Source organism: Falco biarmicus, chromosome 9, assembly GCF_023638135.1.
Source record: "Falco biarmicus isolate bFalBia1 chromosome 9, bFalBia1.pri, whole genome shotgun sequence".
NCBI lineage: Eukaryota > Metazoa > Chordata > Aves > Falconiformes > Falconidae > Falco > Falco biarmicus.
In genome coordinates this window covers 19,504,302-19,522,087 of record NC_079296.1, presented here as the reverse complement: position 1 = coordinate 19,522,087, position 17,786 = coordinate 19,504,302, and the positions used below count along the sequence as shown (strand labels likewise).

The 17,786-nt window shown below is 43.5% G+C and overlaps 1 protein-coding gene across 3 annotated transcripts in view; it reads left to right on the top strand.

Annotated features, from left to right (window-relative positions):
• The first annotated feature begins 901 nt into the window (after positions 1–901).
• Positions 902–17,786, top strand: part of SLC18A2 (solute carrier family 18 member A2) — a 33,016-nt gene continuing 16,131 nt past the window's right edge. For 2 of the 3 annotated variants that reach the window (XM_056351434.1, XM_056351432.1), the window contains exons 1-9: positions 905–1,019; positions 1,207–1,362; positions 3,102–3,453; positions 10,919–10,977; positions 12,893–12,976; positions 15,695–15,787; positions 16,191–16,280; positions 16,389–16,432; positions 16,508–16,568. In XM_056351434.1, coding sequence (XP_056207409.1) covers positions 1,242–1,362; positions 3,102–3,453; positions 10,919–10,977; positions 12,893–12,976; positions 15,695–15,787; positions 16,191–16,280; positions 16,389–16,432; positions 16,508–16,568 — 904 coding nt within the window. In that variant the 5' untranslated portion in view covers positions 905–1,019; positions 1,207–1,241. Of the gene's footprint in view, positions 1,033–1,206; positions 1,363–3,101; positions 3,454–10,918; positions 10,978–12,892; positions 12,977–15,694; positions 15,788–16,190; positions 16,281–16,388; positions 16,433–16,507; positions 16,569–17,786 lie in introns of all 3 variants that reach the window. The other variant, XM_056351433.1, reaches the window with a different exon arrangement.

The following is a 17,786-nucleotide window of genomic DNA, read 5'->3' as shown; positions in this document are numbered from 1 at the left end:
CTGCTGCCGCAGCAGCACCAGCCCAAGTTTGGGCACCGCTTCCTAAGCAAGCTGCCCTGGCAATGGGATCACGTTGCGTTGGAAGTGGGCACCACCAGGCTGGTCAGCATGCACAAGGCGTTTAAAGTGGGAGAGGATTTGCATAGTCACGATATCACCAGCTTCAGTCTGATATTTGCTTCTGGGGCCGTGACGCTCATTAAAAGACATCCCCCAGTTCAGTGGGCTTTACCTCGAGCGAAGCTCGGTGAGGACAGCCAAGCAAAGAGCAGCTCGCAAGGTTCAGCACTGGGTGACGAAAGGAAAGCAGTGTGTTACGTGATAGGAAAGATAATGGTTTTTAAAAAATGCAAATCTTGGTCGGTTCAACGCAGTTAATCTCTTGTTGAACATAGACTGGGAAGAAAAGAAATTCATAAAGATGACACCCGGGTCCCAAGGCTGGGTGCAACACTTGGGATTCAGTGCAGGGCAGGCAAGAAAAATGAGCAATTGAAAGGCCAAGCAGTGGAAATTCCTGCTTGTAGGAAAACAGTGAGTGGGTCAGCGCACTGGCGTGTTGGGCCAGCCCGTGGGGCACCCTGCTCGCGTGTTGAGGCACAGAAGCAGTGACATTTTCCCCCGCGGTGTCTGGTTGGGCCCATCTTCGCGGGCACGCAGGGGTTCTGGCGTGACCCAGAGGGGCAAGCAGGAGCTCTGCCTGCAGCCCCCTGCCCACAGCCCCGCTGCCCCCTGCCCACAGTCCCCTACCCACAGCCCACAGCCCCCTGCCCACAGCCCCGCAGCCCCGCTGCCCGCTGCCCGCTGCCCGCAGCCCGGGGAGGCAGAGGACGGGACCCCCCCCTTCCCCCGGGCCGCTTCCCGCGCTCCCCGCGCTCACACGGGGACCAGCGGTGCCGCCTCCTCCTCCTCCCCCTCTTCGTCCTCCTCCTCTTCCTCCCCGCTCTGCGCTGCCGGCTGGCAGCGTGCGGCTGGACGGGGACCTGCGCCCGGAGCCGGGCCGGGCTGTCGGCGGCCGGGTGCGGGGCGGCGGTGGGCTGCGGGGCGGGGGGCTGCGGGCTGGGGGCTGCGGGGCCGGGGGGCTGCGAGCTGGGGGCTGCGGGCTGCGGGGGCTGCCGGGCTGGGGGGCTCCCGCTGCCGGGGAGTCGCCGGAGCTGCCGCCCGCGGTGCCCCGGTGCCGTCCCCTGACCCGTTGTCCCTGGGCAGGCAGAGCCGGCGGCGCGGGGCCGGGCGGCGGGACCATGGCGTGGGGCGAGCTCAGCCTCCTCCGCTGGCTCCGGGAGAGCCGGCAGTCCAGGAAACTGATCCTGCTGATCGTGTTCATCGCCTTGCTGCTGGACAACATGCTCCTGACCGTGGTCGGTAGGTACAATGGGGTCTGGGTGGGCTTTTTTCCCCTCCTCCCGACTGATGCCAGGAATAACCTCCGGTGACAGCTGCACTCCCTGCCCGCACGATTAACGCTCTCGAAAACATTTTCAAGCACTTATTTTGTTGTTGGTTTGTTGTTTTTTTTTTTTTTTAAACACGAATGATTTTCTAGGTATGGCAAACACCCAGCTGTACACGTCAAAGTCTCGCTTTATTTCTATGTTCATTGCAGGATAAAAAGGTCTTAATAATTTATTTTTTTTTCTGCTAATACTGATACTTTGCAGAACAACAATATTTTTAGCTCATCATCGTTTCTTCTCCTGTGGTCATGCAACTGAAACAGCAGGCTAGATAACATTGGAGATGCCTGTTTCCTTGTGATAGTTCCTCCTTCCCCCACACTGGCCATAAAATGGGGGGTTAAGAAGAAACCCATCTAACTGGGTTTTAAGAAAAGCACTTCTGTGAGCTGGTTTAATAAAATTTTTCAAGTTTTGATCAAAGTCGTAGATGCAGCTTCTACTGGCATCAGTGGCTTAGTGTCAAGTGAGGAATCTACTCAGATCAGGGGCTTGAATATTTTTCACTGGTAGTTTTAGGAGCCCTCATCTTCAGATGTTTATAGGAGTTGAAAGAAAAGGCTTCAGAGAGGCTGCAGCCGGCGGCTGTGTGGGCACACGCGTGAAGGCACATGCTGCTGGCGGCGACGAGCCAGGCTGTGCAGAGCCAGCGCCCGGACCATGCTGCAGCCTCAGCTTCTGAATCACTCCTGAATGTCTGGGGGGACTTCGGCTTAAAAGCTACTGCCATAGGGTAGACCTCAGTTAAACACAGATGTATTTTTAGCAAGTAGATTTTGGATGGTTTTTACATGAATATATTTTCTTAGGAAGTTATTAACATTTAATTATTCAGTGCTAGAAGCCCTAGAAATTATGATAGTTCTCAGACTTACTGAAAGAGTGGCTTTTTCAGGAAGAGATGCAAGATGAGGAAGGGTGGTTCTGTCACTAAGTGTTAAATTGAATGAACCTGACATCTGTTTTGACAAATTCTGAAATGCTGATTTCTGAGATACATATTAATGTAATTAAAATTCATCTATGATTCTAAATAATACAAAGAAAATCCCTTTTGGATGATCTATTCAATGTACATTTTTTAAAAAAATGAGATATGCAAACACCACCACCACACATTAGTTCTGATTACTTAATATAGGAGTGTTATGCTTTTTTCCTTCTTATGGCTGTTATTTGTTGATATTTTTGTGGTTTATTTTAGAAATGTGTTTTATTAGATTTTTTAATATTTTGGTTTAATAATTGTTTCAATGCTTTTCTTATCTTTCATGTTTTCACAATCTAATAAATAGATTTGTGCAGTCAAGTGTAACAGAGACTCTTCAGACATGGGCTTTGATGCTTATATTTTGCTTTCTGGATGATGCCTGTGTAGAAAATCACATATGTGAAAACTGGCAAAAAATAAAAACTAACATAAAAGGATTTGTTTTAAACTGTACTTCTGAGTTACGGGTGTGTTTTTTCCCCTGAGAAAACTTCTATTTCAGTTCTGTGCTTCCATGTTTTAAAATCCTTACTAATGTGCTCTGTAGGAAAGCCTTGCATTTCCTAATCAATGGCAAAGCAAACAAGAAAATTTGGTGACTCCATTTACAAACAACCTGATAGTAAGATGACGATATATTCTATTTGTTTTTCCAGTGCCAATAATTCCCAGTTACCTTTACAGCATCAAACATGCGAAAAATGACACAGAAATCCAGACTACTAAGCCTAACGTAGTCTCAACAACGATGGACAATTTTCAGAGCATCTTCTCCTACTACGATAACTTGACGATGGTTACTGGAAATGAATCTGATCAGACAGGACCCGGCGAGCTGCCTCGTGCTCAGACAGAACAAATGACAGTAAATGTGACTCCTTCCCCGGCTGACTGCCCCAAGGAAGATAAGGACCTGCTGAATGAAAATGTTCAAGTCGGTCTCTTGTTCGCTTCCAAAGCAACAGTGCAGCTCATCACTAACCCCTTCATAGGGCCGCTGACAAACAGGTATGTTATTTCTGCTGCGTTACTCTGTTAGGATCCTGTAGTGATGTTTTAGTCCGGACTGGTATTTCAACAAAGTATTTTTAATTCTATTGTGGCTCTGGCTTACTGGCCTTCTCACTTTATCTGGAGGAAAATTTTAGTGAAATACATTTGGTGAACACTTCTAAACACCTACATCCTTTCCAAAATAAATGGGTAAGCTGCACATGAACCATCTGATACATTCAGTATTGTACGCTTTTCCTCCAGCTCCTCAAACCTCAGGTTCTTATAGAAACTTTTGCTGAAAAAAGTGTCGAAACATCTTCAATAGTTATATGGGGACAAAAGACACTACGATGTACTATTTACGAAGCACTGTAAATTGATGATATGTCTCTTACACCTATATTAGGCAAACATGATATTGAAACTGTAGGTGGGATTCAGATCCCTCCCTTGCTCTCCTAGAGATGCCCAGCTCTTGGTGTGATTTGGTATGCAGTGATCTGGAGTTGCCCAAGGTAAGAATTGGTGGGAAATTGTGTGGACTTCAGTGAAAAATGAACAAGTGTCAAACTTTGCTGATACCATGTTCATCACCAAGTTCAGTGGATCATGGATTTCCATCAGTACGTGATCTAGCCCAGCCTTCAAACTGTTCTTTCTGTCTCTTTGCATATATATGATGTCTGGCATGAAATATGCTTAATTGGTACTTCATGGAAAATCTGTCTGAGCCAGGATCAAGGGTGTAAGCAGCGATATCAATGACTTAGAACACACATACCCCCAAATCTGAGCACTGATGTTTACATTGAGATGTAAAAGTATTTATAATATCATTTCAATTTTTGATCTTTATTTGATTTTATTGGTAGCATTTTGTGTGACCGTTCCCCACAGAAGCAGCTGCAGTCCTCCTAAACAGTATGAGATCAATCTCTGCAGGAAATAAAATCCAAATTGTATTTAGTCAGATCACTAATTTTCATATTTCTTATTTGAGTTGTTTTTATAAAGAAGAATTACTGCTTTCAGACAATATGTGGCAGAAATTTGTCCTTGTAAAACATTTTTAAGTAGTCAATGCCTATTGTATGTGATGATACCCAAAACAACTAACACACTTTAATGTTAGATATTTGAGGTTTTCAAGCCAAAACTACCTTTCTTAGGTTTTACAGCTTATATATATATATATACACTATCCAACTGAGGGCTAAGCAGTGGTTTGACTCATAGTGTAACGAATTCAAAAGCTGTATTAAATTGGTGGAATTGATCTAAACACAAAAGCTCTAAATGAGACAGACAGTTTCATGTCTCTCTGATTTCACCTTATCTCCTACTGCACACCCCTACACAGATATAAGTATGCCATTGCAAAATCACTTTTCCACAAATACTGCTGCAAGTTGAGGAGGAAAACAGATTTTTGTTGCTTGGATTTTCTGTATTTTGTGAGGCTGTAATAACTTATCCACAGGTAACAATGTCAAGTAATATTTATATAATAGTTCTTTAGGTATTCTTCTAGATTTTCCTAAATGTCTAAATGATTGCCTAATTGATATTTACTTTTCTATGTTAGTATCATCATTCCCACAACCTGCCAAACCAGGAGAAAGGCAATAATACACTCCACATTGCTGATGACTTTTTCAATAGCATGGTTATATCATTCTGTAGATACTATCTCAGACATCTCCTGAGTGAGAGGGCGTGTGTCCCTGCCGATGCCACACTGTGTGCCGGAACATCTCAGGACTGGAGCCTGGTGCTGCTGGTGCCAAGGCATGGGGTAACACCCCTCCCCTGGAGCTGGCTGTGGGATATGCCTGATATATCCTTAGGTCTGTCAATGGGGCAGCGATGTTCCCATACCATCTCCCTTTGCTGTCAGGAGCAGGGCTGGCAACACACCAGTGCCAACATTACTGCAGGGACCTGAGATTTCCTCCCAGAAACATCCTAGAGGTGCTTGCACAGGGCTGAGTGTGTGACTGCAATCACAGGAACAGGTTTGGGGGCTCAGGTGCCCATCCAGTGTGAGAAGAAAAATCAAGGACCGCATCATCCCAGTGTCCTGTGTGACAAAATCTTCTCTCATACAGCAGAAATGAGTACCTAAGTGGCAAAGTGGCCCCAAATTAGATTTAAGGATTACTGGTTTTCTTTCATGCATTATTTGTATCTTGGTACCAGTATCTGCCTTTCTTCTGAGAAATGTTTAGTGGGAAATATTAGTTAACGTCAATAGAAGTCATTGGCAAAAAAAACCCCAAAAACAACTAAATTTGAGATTTCCTAATAATAGGGTTTATGATCACATAAAAAGCAGTGTGAAAACTGTGATTATTATAAATGAAGCAGAAAATATCTGGGTTATCGTTATAAAGAGTCTTCCTTACCACTGACAAGCTGTTTAGTGAAAATTGTTACTGCCATTATTACATTTGCAAAACATCACAGCTTAAGGAGAATTGGTTGCTTAGTTCAGTATTAGTGTGCGCAGTTTGTTAAGATGTGAAGTAAGTTTCCTTTCCAAATAGGTAGCGCACTCTGTTCATGGTTTTTATTTTTAAGTCAAACAAATGTTCAAGAGTGGTTTGGATTTTTAATCGAGTATGGCGTTACTGGCTTTTAGTAGGCTCTGGCTTGGAGTGCTTGAGTTTGTACAGGATGCAACAGGATGTTCTGTTTGTGACTCTGCCAATAATTAACTTGGGCTTTTTGGAAGTTTTGTAACTTCCCTTTTTCTGTTCTTCCTTCTGTTCTTCCCTTTTTCTGTAACTACTGGAGGTATAGCTTTTTAAAAAGAAATTTCAAAATTGGTTTTACTCAAGAAGCAAGTTCTGCTAGAAATACTTATTTAAAGCCCAGCTCTTTCCGTTGAGTACCAGAGAAAACCACACCTGGCTTAGTGAACTGGTTTGCAGTCCATGAGACAATACAAGTTACCTTCGGTCTAGCGAAGTCCTAGCGCAGGAAGCACTCAGTGATGGCTTTGCCGTGGGATGTCAACAACACACTTCCCACCGTGGCATGCTCTTAGAGCAGAGCTGATAACATTTTATGGCTCAGATGGACGTTGTGGTTTTCCTTGTAGGAAATTGGTAAGGAATGATCCAGATAGCACAGCACCTGATACAGGGCATTCGCGAGGAGGGTGCCCTGGCGAGGGGAGGCTGAAGGCTCTGCCTAAGCCTTTCCTGTGAAGGGAGTGGGCAGAAGGCTGCTGTGCCTTCTGTAACTAACTGATTTGCTCTGTTATTTTTTTTAACAAACAGGCATTTTCATCATTTTTACACCAGCCTGGCTACAGCTTTGAACTTAATTGCATGAAAGAATGAGTGGCTAGGAGCATGACATGTTCACAGCCAAGACATATGCAAAGAATAACACAGAGAAATAAATATCACTTGTAACTGCTTAGTTACAGCTCGGTTCCTATGTAAGCTTTCCTCTCAGATTTTGGCAGGTGATTGAAATGCCCAGTTCTGCAGGGTGGACGAAGCCCCTCTGCCTGCCCTATGCTCCACCATGGAGATGGAGAGGTCATGGACCATGCTCCCTGCCCCTGCATGTGTTTCCTTACCTTGACACACATTCAGTGGTTCATAACCTTGAGGAAAATACTCTCTTGCCATATGTCCTCCCCAGTCTGTGAGGAAGCCAGCCAGGACAGACTTAACAAGGGGTGCTCACAGTGGTACCAGTGTAGCTGTATGACAACAAGGCTGAAGTCAGTGGATCTGCAGCACCTTAATGGATCGATAATTAGGCTCTAATCATCCACAGCTGCTAACCTGGTCAGTGTAACCTTTATTTTACTGCTGCACAGGACCCATCGATCAGTTGTCTTATTGTGGGGTAACCTTGTTAATGGGTATAATCCACTTCTAAGCTGTCCTGCAGTCTGGGGCTAATATAAGACTGAAATGGGGTAATTTAGGTGTTCTCTATCAGTGGCAGCCTTTCCTCGCTCTCCTTTGGCTAACGACTCCAGCTTTTTCAGAGGTCAGAAATACTTGCAGGAAGTATTTTTAGCTGCAGGTAGCCTCGGTGAAACATGTTGGACTCTGCTTCAGACAGATTCTCTTAGAGGGTTTTGAAAGGAGTGTCTAAGAAAATTACATGCTTGAGCATGGTAACAAGAAAAAAGAAGAGGGAAGACAGGCTGTAATATTCTTGTTTTGTACACAGAGGAACAAAATGTAGAGATAACTGTCACGGAGTATGCCGTGCCATGACTGAGAAGTAGAAACTGCCTATTCACAGGTTTTTGCATGGCAAGAACATGAATGGCCCAGGACAAAATCACAGACTAGTTGGCTGCTATAGGCAATGCCTCTCCTTTTTGTGATTATTTATGTTGTACAGTTTAACTGTTCAGTAGTGCTTCTGCTTTTTATGATTATTTATGTTATACAGAGTAATTGTTCAGCAAAACTCACAGCCAGCGCTCCCTGATATCTGTTGGATAGATCAGGGAGTGCAGCTGCAGATTAGACAATTGTGGTAGCACAACTGCCAGCTAATTAGTGCTGCTATTTCAGGAGGAGGCAGGGTTTGCTAAGAGGCAGAGTTTGCTAAGATTATGCAGAAAAGGACAATCTGCCTATCTAACTGACAGCTGGGTGTGGGTAAGACTGTCCCCTGAGCAAGAGCAAGCATGACTTCTAGATGCTCAACAGCCTCGTCCAGGGGCAGCACACCAGTGTTGTGCATCTCCAAATGATGGGTGAAGTGCCAGGTAATTTTAGGTTTTTCAGGGGATTATAATGATTTGTTTAATTCAGCACAAAGGCATGTTCGGTGCTGACCTGTATACCTTTGCATCATATTGTATGATGGGTCACTGGCAATGCAGACTTTGGCTGAAATGACTAACTGTGCCCACACAGAGTCTAGTCCAGAAATGATTAATTGCTGTGTGGAGCAAAAGGCAAAAGGTATGTGTTAGACCTTGGTATGTGTGATAAAGCATCGTGGTCAGCTGGGTAGCAAGAGTAGGGCTGAGTTCTGCTCCAGTTCTGCCTTCATCACCCTCTGCTATGTAGCACTTCACAGCTTGCTGTGACCCCCGTTTGTCCAAGATAAAGGAAGAATGGTATCTGTGACTGCAAAACCTAAGAACAATTCTTGAATGGTATTTCATTGAGCATTAAAAGTGATTCCAAAGCACTTGTTTTCTTACAGCTTTCAACCACCAGAAACACTCCACGTATAGGAAGCCTATGGGAAGAATTGAAATCTGCTTTAGCTTGGGAGAGTATCGTTTAGAACTAGTATGATAGCCCTTCTCTTTAACTTATTAATGTTTATGGAAGGTCTCACAGCTTATGTCTGTGATCTAGTGATGGAAATGTGAATGTGGGAGCCAATCCGAATGGATTTGTCTTCATGCAAGTAACCGATTTTTAATTCGGTGTGCTGGCAGCACAAATTGCTGTTTCATGGCCCCTGTGTCAAGTCTAAGAATTGCTTGATTTCTGTACTGAAATCTGACTTCTCCCCCTCAGTGTCCATCCTAGATGCCTCTGGGATGTCCTTGACAGACACAACCCTACTTTACTTTGCAGTGGAAGGGGACATAAGGACATTCAACTTTTGCTTTCCTTCCACAGGGGAAGATGATATTGCTCACTATAACTGCAGGTTTGGGGGAATTTTTTTTCTGTACTTCCATTAGTGCTTTCTTCAATTTAAAATTCAAACTTGAAGCAATTATGGTCCTATTCTCTGTGGCCTGTTCTACCCGAGCTCACTGGGAAGTTAAGAGCCCACTTCAGCTCTAAGGCAGGCAAGACGCTGGTAACAGGTAATTTTTTAATTTCTTCATATACACAGAAACACCAGTGGAGATTAGCATCCCATTGTATAGTATCTGCTATACACACAGCAAGAGAAAGGCTTAGGAAAACCATCCATTTTAAGTAAAGCAGACAAAAAAAGGTAGTATTATTCTCTTACAGGCCAGGTATCAAGGTGCTGAGAGATTAAAATTATTATCATAAGTCCACATATAAGCCTGTGACAGTGCCAGGGATTTAATTTGCTTTGGAAACACCAGTCTAGTTAAGTACTCCATGAGTAACTAGCCTCTGCTGGATATTTGCAACACCTACTTACAAATTTCCACTATAAGAATCTGCACACTATGTTTTTGTCATATTTTAATGTAGTGATGATATTTAAGGCAAAATTATTCTGCATTAGAGATCTCTCTGTTGTGTAGAAATGCGCATGCTAGATTTCTTTCATTCAGAAAACTCAAACAAGTGTTACAATGAGATATATAATGAATGTTGAACCCTACACTTCAGAGAGTTTTCCATTATCCGAGGTCCTTAATCATATAGAAATTACATAAACAAACGAAGCTCAGAATAATTATTTTAGTTTACCTATGTCACAACTGCTACTATTAAAAATTAAAAGGGCCATTATAGACTCTTCCATTATTTGATTGACTACTTTAGCCAATGCTGCCAATATAAATGCCCAATACTGTCAAATCATCGGAAGCTGAAGTCAGTCAGTACTCCTTGAAAAGTATTACCCATTGTTGAAGAATTTGGCCATTAAATAATGTCTTTGCACATACATTTGAAATGTACAATCCTACAAAAAAAGAGGCCGTGAATAAAGTGTGCTGAATAGAACATATAGACTGACTTCGGAGCTACCTGGGTAGAGCTTTTGATTCTAGGGCAGATTTTTAATGGTGTGAAAAAGAGTTTATTGTGAATTTTTTGGGGTTTTTTTTCAGTTTTAGTTGCTCAAAAATGTATTTACTTTCCAGACAGAAAATTATTTATTTCCTGGAAACTTGAAAATACTTCTAGCAACCAGGCATTTCTACAGACTGCTCTGAGTCCTAATGAAGAAGTGGGCTGATGAAGAAGGCTTTGATCAGCTCCATTTTTACTCCTAAACCCATGGAAAGCAAAAATATTATTCTCAAGCTCTTTGGGATTCTTCCAGTGCTCCTGGCTGAGGCAGAACTCCCAACAAAGCTGACGACAAATTTTTCCAGTAAAAAAGCCACTGGCATGATTGTGTCTCATTATAGTCATTGTCTCATGAGGATGGAAACAGATGAGCATTAAAACACTACTGGGATATTTCAAAAGTTCAGCATGCTCAGGCAGATCTTTCCCTTCTCATATCCTTGGCAACCCCATGGGGGCCCAGAGGGGCTTTATTGGGAACAATTATGGTGGAACAAGAACAAGGCAATCACATTCTAACGAAAGAAGGATTTCTTCCAGGGATTTCAGATACAAAGTCTGCTGTGCCAGATGAAAAGGCATTTTAACATGGACAGCTTTGACCATGTAGTCTACAGCAAATAGTTCAAAGCCTACCAAGGGGCTACAAGTCGGGTTTTTGCAGTGTGTGCACTCACGTGAGTTAGTCTAACTCAAAATCTCAGTGAGACAATCCCAGAAATGTGAATATTCATTTTGTTTTCCAGAATAGGCTACCAGATCCCACTGTTTGCTGGCTTCTGCATCATGTTTGTGTCAACAATCAGTAAGTGTCCACATCTTATTTGGTCTGGCCCAGATGCAACTTTTAAATAAATTATCTATAATAATTACCACTATGAATTATTCTTGTTGATGTAGAGAGACTGATTTCCAAAGAAAATGTAAGAGTGGCTGCTCCATGTGGATGGCAGTGCTGATGGGATTTGACAAGTGCACTCTTAGGAATGTGCTCTAAGGAATTCACAACCTTCCATCCCACCTCAGCGGGTCTCTTCCTCAGCTGTCTCTCCGGTTCTTGTACTCTGAAGTGGTGCTCAGACAGTTTTAAGCAGATTATCAGCCATGAGAGGGCTATCTTGCAGGCTTCTTAACAGCTGTCTATGTAGGGGCTTATCAGAAAGATTGTGAGTCTGCAGTGGTTCATGAGTAGAATGTGAGTGAACTGTATCGTAGCGTTACTAACATCGCTGTGGGATGTGGAAACAGGGGCATAGCATGCAAGTCAGCTGAGATAATTTGTCTGCTCTAATGGGATTGATAAGTCTTTAGCTGCTGTTTTATGTTTGGTTTTGGCATGGTGGTTAAAGTAGTGGCCCAGATGACAAGAGTATGGAGGAGAATATTAAGGATTGTTAGAAGCCTGTGAGGAATGGTAAAAGAACTGGGTTTGCCTCAGAAGGCAAATGTCAGAGTTTGATATCGGAGCTGATGATGAAAAGGAAGGGAACAAACAGTTTTCCATGTTCACTGTACATAAGAGAAGGACCAACAAGCTTAAAACTATCCTCAAGGGGACTGAAGCACTGGAGAGGATTACCTGCTCTTAGAGTCTCTGCATTTTAGGAACATGTTAAACAAACTTTGGCTGAGATGAAGATAAGAGTAGTGAGCCTAATTCAAGGCAGAGGGGACTGCTGTTTGTCTACTGACATCCTTCCTTCTTTTATTTTTCTGGATTTTTCACTGTCCATGTAGATAGGGATTTTTGTAAGACCTAGTGAAAAGCCCAAAAGGCACAATGCCACAGGGTGGGTGGGAGAAGTGCATGTGGGATCTTGTGTTCAGTTTGTGCGTTACACCTTCCCACAGCTACAACCAGCCTGGCAAAATTCCTCAGGTGGCCAACAGATAGGAGCTGAAAACAGTTTTTAAAATCTCAGTGCAGATTTAACAACATTGACCGTAACACAGGCTCTACAAGCAGAGATGTGCTTGGGTTACTGGGACACTCCTGCTTCCCCGTGCTGTGGATGGGGTATTGAGCTGGACGGATGAGTGCAGCAGCCAGGGGCTCTGTCCTGAAAGGCAGATAGTGGCCAAGAGTGGGACCTGAGGTTAAATCTCTTGGGGAGATAGAGAGAAGCACCTTCTCTAGTGCAATTTCTCTGGTGCTCTGCTGTTGGGAGGATGAGGAAGGTGCTACAGCCCTGGCATGGGTGCAGCTGGCTTCCCTGCCCCTTCAGCCAGCTGTGCTGCACAGCACCTGGTGTGGAGCTGGCACCACCTGGGTAAAACCTCTGTCCACCCATTTACTTACTGGAGGAAACACCGGTGCATGCATGCAGCTGCGTGAGTTAAAGCTTGGTTTCCCCAAATGCTTGGAGCTTTGGACCGAGCAGCCTTAAAAGAAGCAGCATGGAGAGGCAGGCTGGAAAGAAAGATCTTGTTACTCCTGTGTGCAGCTGAATCAGAGCAGGATGTAATCAAATCCTATGTAATTAGTTAAAACTGCTTGTGCGCTTGCATTCTGTGTCACCAGGAGGCTTAGACAACTGAGAGCAATTCAACACTGACACATCTAAATGCAATAAGAGAAAATAATGCAGTTAGCATTGAAAGCAGCACAAGTCACTGTAAATGCTTGACTCAATTGTATGAAGTTTTTGTGATAGTTTCAAGAAATCTAACTTTTTAACCCAGTTAGAGTTAACCTAATTTTACCTCCGTTTTTTCTGTAGTGTTTGCCTTCTCTGGAAGCTACACATTGCTGTTTATTGCCAGGTCTCTTCAAGGAGTGGGTTCCTCTTGTTCTTCGGTGGCAGGTAAGAGAAGAGACGATAGAGTAAAATGCAGATCACCAATTCTGTCGTTTTTAGTCATTTTCTGAATTGTATTTTGTCTGCAGTTTCAATAATTAATACAAAAATATTCAATTAAATCAATTTCACTTTTTTCCTGTCCCTTTCATATATAGTAGCTCAAAAGCAAATGTCTTTTCAGACTTCCATGGTATTTGGGTTGCAGTAAGGTAGAGCACTAAATGAAGTGCACTCTCCCTGGGATTTCCGCATCTGTGCCTTCAAGATTTTAAATTCATTTTTAGCCATTTTAAAGGTCAGCAGGAACTTATGGTGGTACTTACTATAGCAGAGATAGAGCTCTGTCTGTTACTGAAATTTCTGTTATAAAATGTTGTTTCCAAGGACTTGCCATGCTATCTGCCAGCTTGGACTCAGGTTAGCTGTACCAGATTTCCAATGCAAGATTACAAGTTTTAAATGAGTGGGTGAAATGGAGTATGGGTTTTCACCCCAAATTTTTCAACCATTTCTGAGACTGGAGAAAATAGGTCATGCTCGTTTTGCAGTCTTGTCTTGGAAAAATTTCCCGTGGTGGCAGCAGAAATATAGATTTGGCTTGGGAAGGGAGGTGAATCCAGTGTTTTGTCAAGAATGTGTGTTTTGGCTTCCTCAGAAAAATTCCCCCTTCCAAGCTGGACTGTCCTATAAGCAGGGTTCACATACACTCCATAGAAACTTAACAAGAATTTCTCAGCCTGAGCATTTGAATGGGAGCAAGAGGCACCTGATGCTTCAGATGGGTTTGAAGCTGCACAACAAGCATTAGTTACAGCGAGATTTAAACCTGGATGAGCAGTGGGACGAGTGAGGATGTGGCTGGGGGGCAGGCAGTGGCTGGTGTGAGGAGCCGGGATGGTGAAGGCAAAGACAAGCAGGAGGGGCAGAGACAAGAAAATCCACCTTTTCTCCTCATACCAGTTGAGGTTCCAAGTCAAGCTTTCCAAAGGGAAGATGTGCCAGAACCAAAATTATTGTTCAGCTTTAACTTGGTCCCTGTGCAAGTGTGCACCTTGAGGTATGGCTCTTAGACAAGTACGTGACTTTTTTTCACAGACAACCTACAAAATAGAGCAGAAAAGGCCAGGAGACCACCTCCTTCACCTCCTTCCTGAAGGCAGGACAGCTTTGTATCTGTCATTCCTCATGAGCACTTGGCAGGCATGTTCTTGGAAGCCTCCAGAAATGCCCTCAGCGTCTAGCTTCGTACTTAAGTACCTTTACTGTCAGGAAGCTTTTTCTGACGGCTCATCTAAAGCCTCCTTACTGCCATGTAAACCTGTTTCTGCTTCCAGTGCTTGAGAGAACAGGAAGAACAGTTCCTTTGCTTTATCTTGGTGGCACTTTTTCATATTGCAAGACTACTGCCACATCTCACATCAGTTTTCTCCTCTCTGGTTTTAAATTGCAAGTCCTGCAGTTGTGCTTCAGATATTTTTCTAAGCCTTTGCTCACCCTCATTGCCCTTCTCTGGATGGTCTCCAGTCACCCCTGCCTTTCCTCCTGTGAACACCAGCCCCAGCGCCCAGGAGCAGATCTGACTCCTCACAAGGGCCAGTGGCAGCGAGGGTCACTTCATGGATCTCACAGGCAAAGGAAGTTTTTTGCGGTGTTGCTACCAACCAGTCATTTACTGCCCTGCGTTTGTGCACGTAATCATGCCTACCTACGTGTAACACTTTGTATCATCATCTTTGTATTCCCTCCTATTTTTTTCCAGAATATTTCTCCAAATCTCACAGAATCATTGTGAATTCAGTTATTGTTCTCTAATTTACTCTTCAAGTGTTCATGCAAACAATTTGATATCATCCACAGTCTTCAATAAGCAGGTTAATCCACACAGGACCTCTGCTCTTTCGATGCACATGATGGGTGGTATTCACTCAGTGATCAATCATGCAGTTTTTTGTCTTCTTTTTCTGTGTAGCCATGGACTTTATTTACTGAGTCCTACTTAAACCTTGATTTGAAAACAGAATTATTCATTTCTGTGAGGACTCTCCTGCAGCATTTACGTCTGCAGTGTCTGAGTGCTTTACAAAACCACAGATGATTTAGGCTTCGTGTTTCCTTTTGTGTAATGAAGGTTCCTCATCAAACGCAGCAGAAGTGAGGCACGTGAAGATAAAGGTCAAAATGATCCTTTAATTTTGGAAGCTGAACTTGAAATACTCATTTCCAAAGGAATCAGCTCTGCATAACACCTCATGCCCAGAGCACAGCTCGCACTGCACACGGTTCTAGCTGTGAGTGGTCGCCAGACCTTTGTGTCAAGTGCCCACAGTACCGATAACACATAGCGAATACTTACCAAAAGCTTTGTTTCTGCTGGGTGAAATGCATCGAAAAGCTCTGTGACAAAGACAGGGATAAAGAATCTAGCAAATCAAGCCGTCATTAAATTACCTGAGCAAGGCTGTACAGTAGAACACGGTCTTGGAGATCATTTACATTGCCAAACCCCCTTTTTGCTTCAAAGTGAATTCTATGGGGAGGAAATGTTTGTATCTATATTTATTTTTATTTATTTACATACATATATATATGTAACTGCTGTCATCTCTGTATAACATTTAGTAGTGCTGGCAAATGATGTCCATAAACTGTAGTACACAGATGCTTAATTTTGTGTTGTGCATTTTGCTTTTTTCTTTCTTTTTTTTATTTTTTTCGTTTTAGGGATGGGTATGCTCGCCAGTGTCTATACAGATGATGAAGAGAGAGGCAACGCGATGGGAATTGCACTGGGAGGCCTTGCTATGGGAGTATTAGGTCAGTGAGTTGGAGGCTCTGCTGGCAGGAGATACCACCGCCCAGCTTTCCCAGAGCATGTCCTTGTGATCTATGAAAGCAGCAGCAGAGTCCCATCGAGTGTAACGTTATTGTGCTGTCTCCAAATTACGTTCATGATGCATGTTAAGAACAGTTTTTCCCACAGCAGCACGTTTCTTATACAGATACACGTGCCAGATACGTGTCTCAACCTCTGAGATGTCTGGGGTTTGTTTGTATGGAAGAGTATTTTGGGGAGTAAAGAATATGGTTATTGTCATGAGCAATGAGCTTTGTTGGGATTTTTAAATGGAGCTTTGGGTCCCTGAGTGCCAGTAGCAGGATGCCCAAATGCTTGCAGGGCTGTGGCTTCACCACTGTGTCCTTTCTCTCCCCCTGGCAGTGGGCCCACCTTTTGGGAGCGTCATGTATGAGTTTGTGGGGAAGAGTTCTCCCTTCCTGGTGCTGGCAGCGCTAGCTCTGTTAGATGGAGGTCAGTAAATACAAAGAGTCAATATCACCATGCAGTATCTCCCTTTCCTATTACTACCATCTAACCCCCTTCTTGAAGAAATATTACAGTATTGATTTCTTTTTGCAGCTGTTCAATTATTTGTTCTGCAGCCATCCAGAGCACAAGCAGAAGTAAGTATTAAGGTAAAACCGTCTAGGCGATGGATGACACTTTGTCTTTCCTAATCCCAAGCTTTTGTTTCATAGAGTCAGAAGGGGACACCGTTACTGACACTTTTGAAGGACCCATATATCATTATTGCAGCAGGTACCAGACCCTTTCCCCCCCCCCCCCCCCCCCTTTAAATCAACTGTTGGTGTTATACATGGCATCCTGGAACGCCTCAGGCTGAGCTGGTTTAACAATATTGTCATTTGCTGGTTTCGTTTGCGTTGAATTACTGTTGGTGATACAGGATGAATCTACTAGTAGAAGCATAACAGGCAGAAGGTTTGAAATGTAGATGTCTTTCCAGCTGAGAGGACACTTGTGACTTGTGGTTGCTTGCTAAGGCGATGAAGTGTGGCTGTGAAACTCTCTGTGAGGCAAGTGAATAGGACCAAGGCTTTTGGAGGGAGGTGTTGCCAGCATATCATGGGCAGGCACCAGGAATAATGCTGAGATTGGTTTCTGTTTGAAGAGGGAGTGAGCTCGGTCCCTAGAGCGTGGATTCTATTTCAGAAAAGGTCTGGGCTGACTGGTGGATGGCATTTGGTATTACCTGTATCGTTTGTCTAAGGAGTCGCACTGTCTTGAGGGAAGTTTGCTTTCTTGCATTGCGTTTTGTTGAATGTTTATTCTGAAGTCTGTAATCAAGCCTGGCCCTTTTTAATATTGATAAAATAAATGGAAACAGATAATTATTTTTGCAGTTTTGTTTCTTAGTCTTAACCTGTCCCTCAACGCAGTTCTTCCAGGCATTTCTCAGATTCTTTGTTTCTTGGTGATCTCAGGGAATTATCGTAACCGTAACTCTGTGGCTGGACGCTCGGTCAAGCTGTGACTGAAGCTATACAAACACTTCTACTTGAGAAGTTCTTGGAGCGTTAGAAGACCTTTCCATAGAGTAAAAGTATTTGAGGGGAAAAGAGTAGCAAAGACAGTACCTGCCATAAGAGGTCAGATCTCTCATTCATCTAATTCAATACCTTGTCTCTCACAGTGGTTAAAGCAGGTGCTGCAAGGTGAGGGTCATCTAACATTATTCTCTAGCTAATCTACTTTGTATGCAATCCCTGCCAAGGTCTAATATGTAACAGAACTTGGTTTACACTGCAAAATATGACCAGGGGACTGAATTTAAGGGGTACTTTGCTTGACTAAGACTTAACTACTCCTGCCAAGCTTAGTCTTAGCCAACAAAAAGGTAGCAAGGACCATGGATCTCACTATTCTGACCGTGTCCAACGTCTGTGAAGAGCAGGGATGGACTTTGTTCCGATATTCTAACACATTTGCATGGCATTCAATTTCTGCAGCTATTCT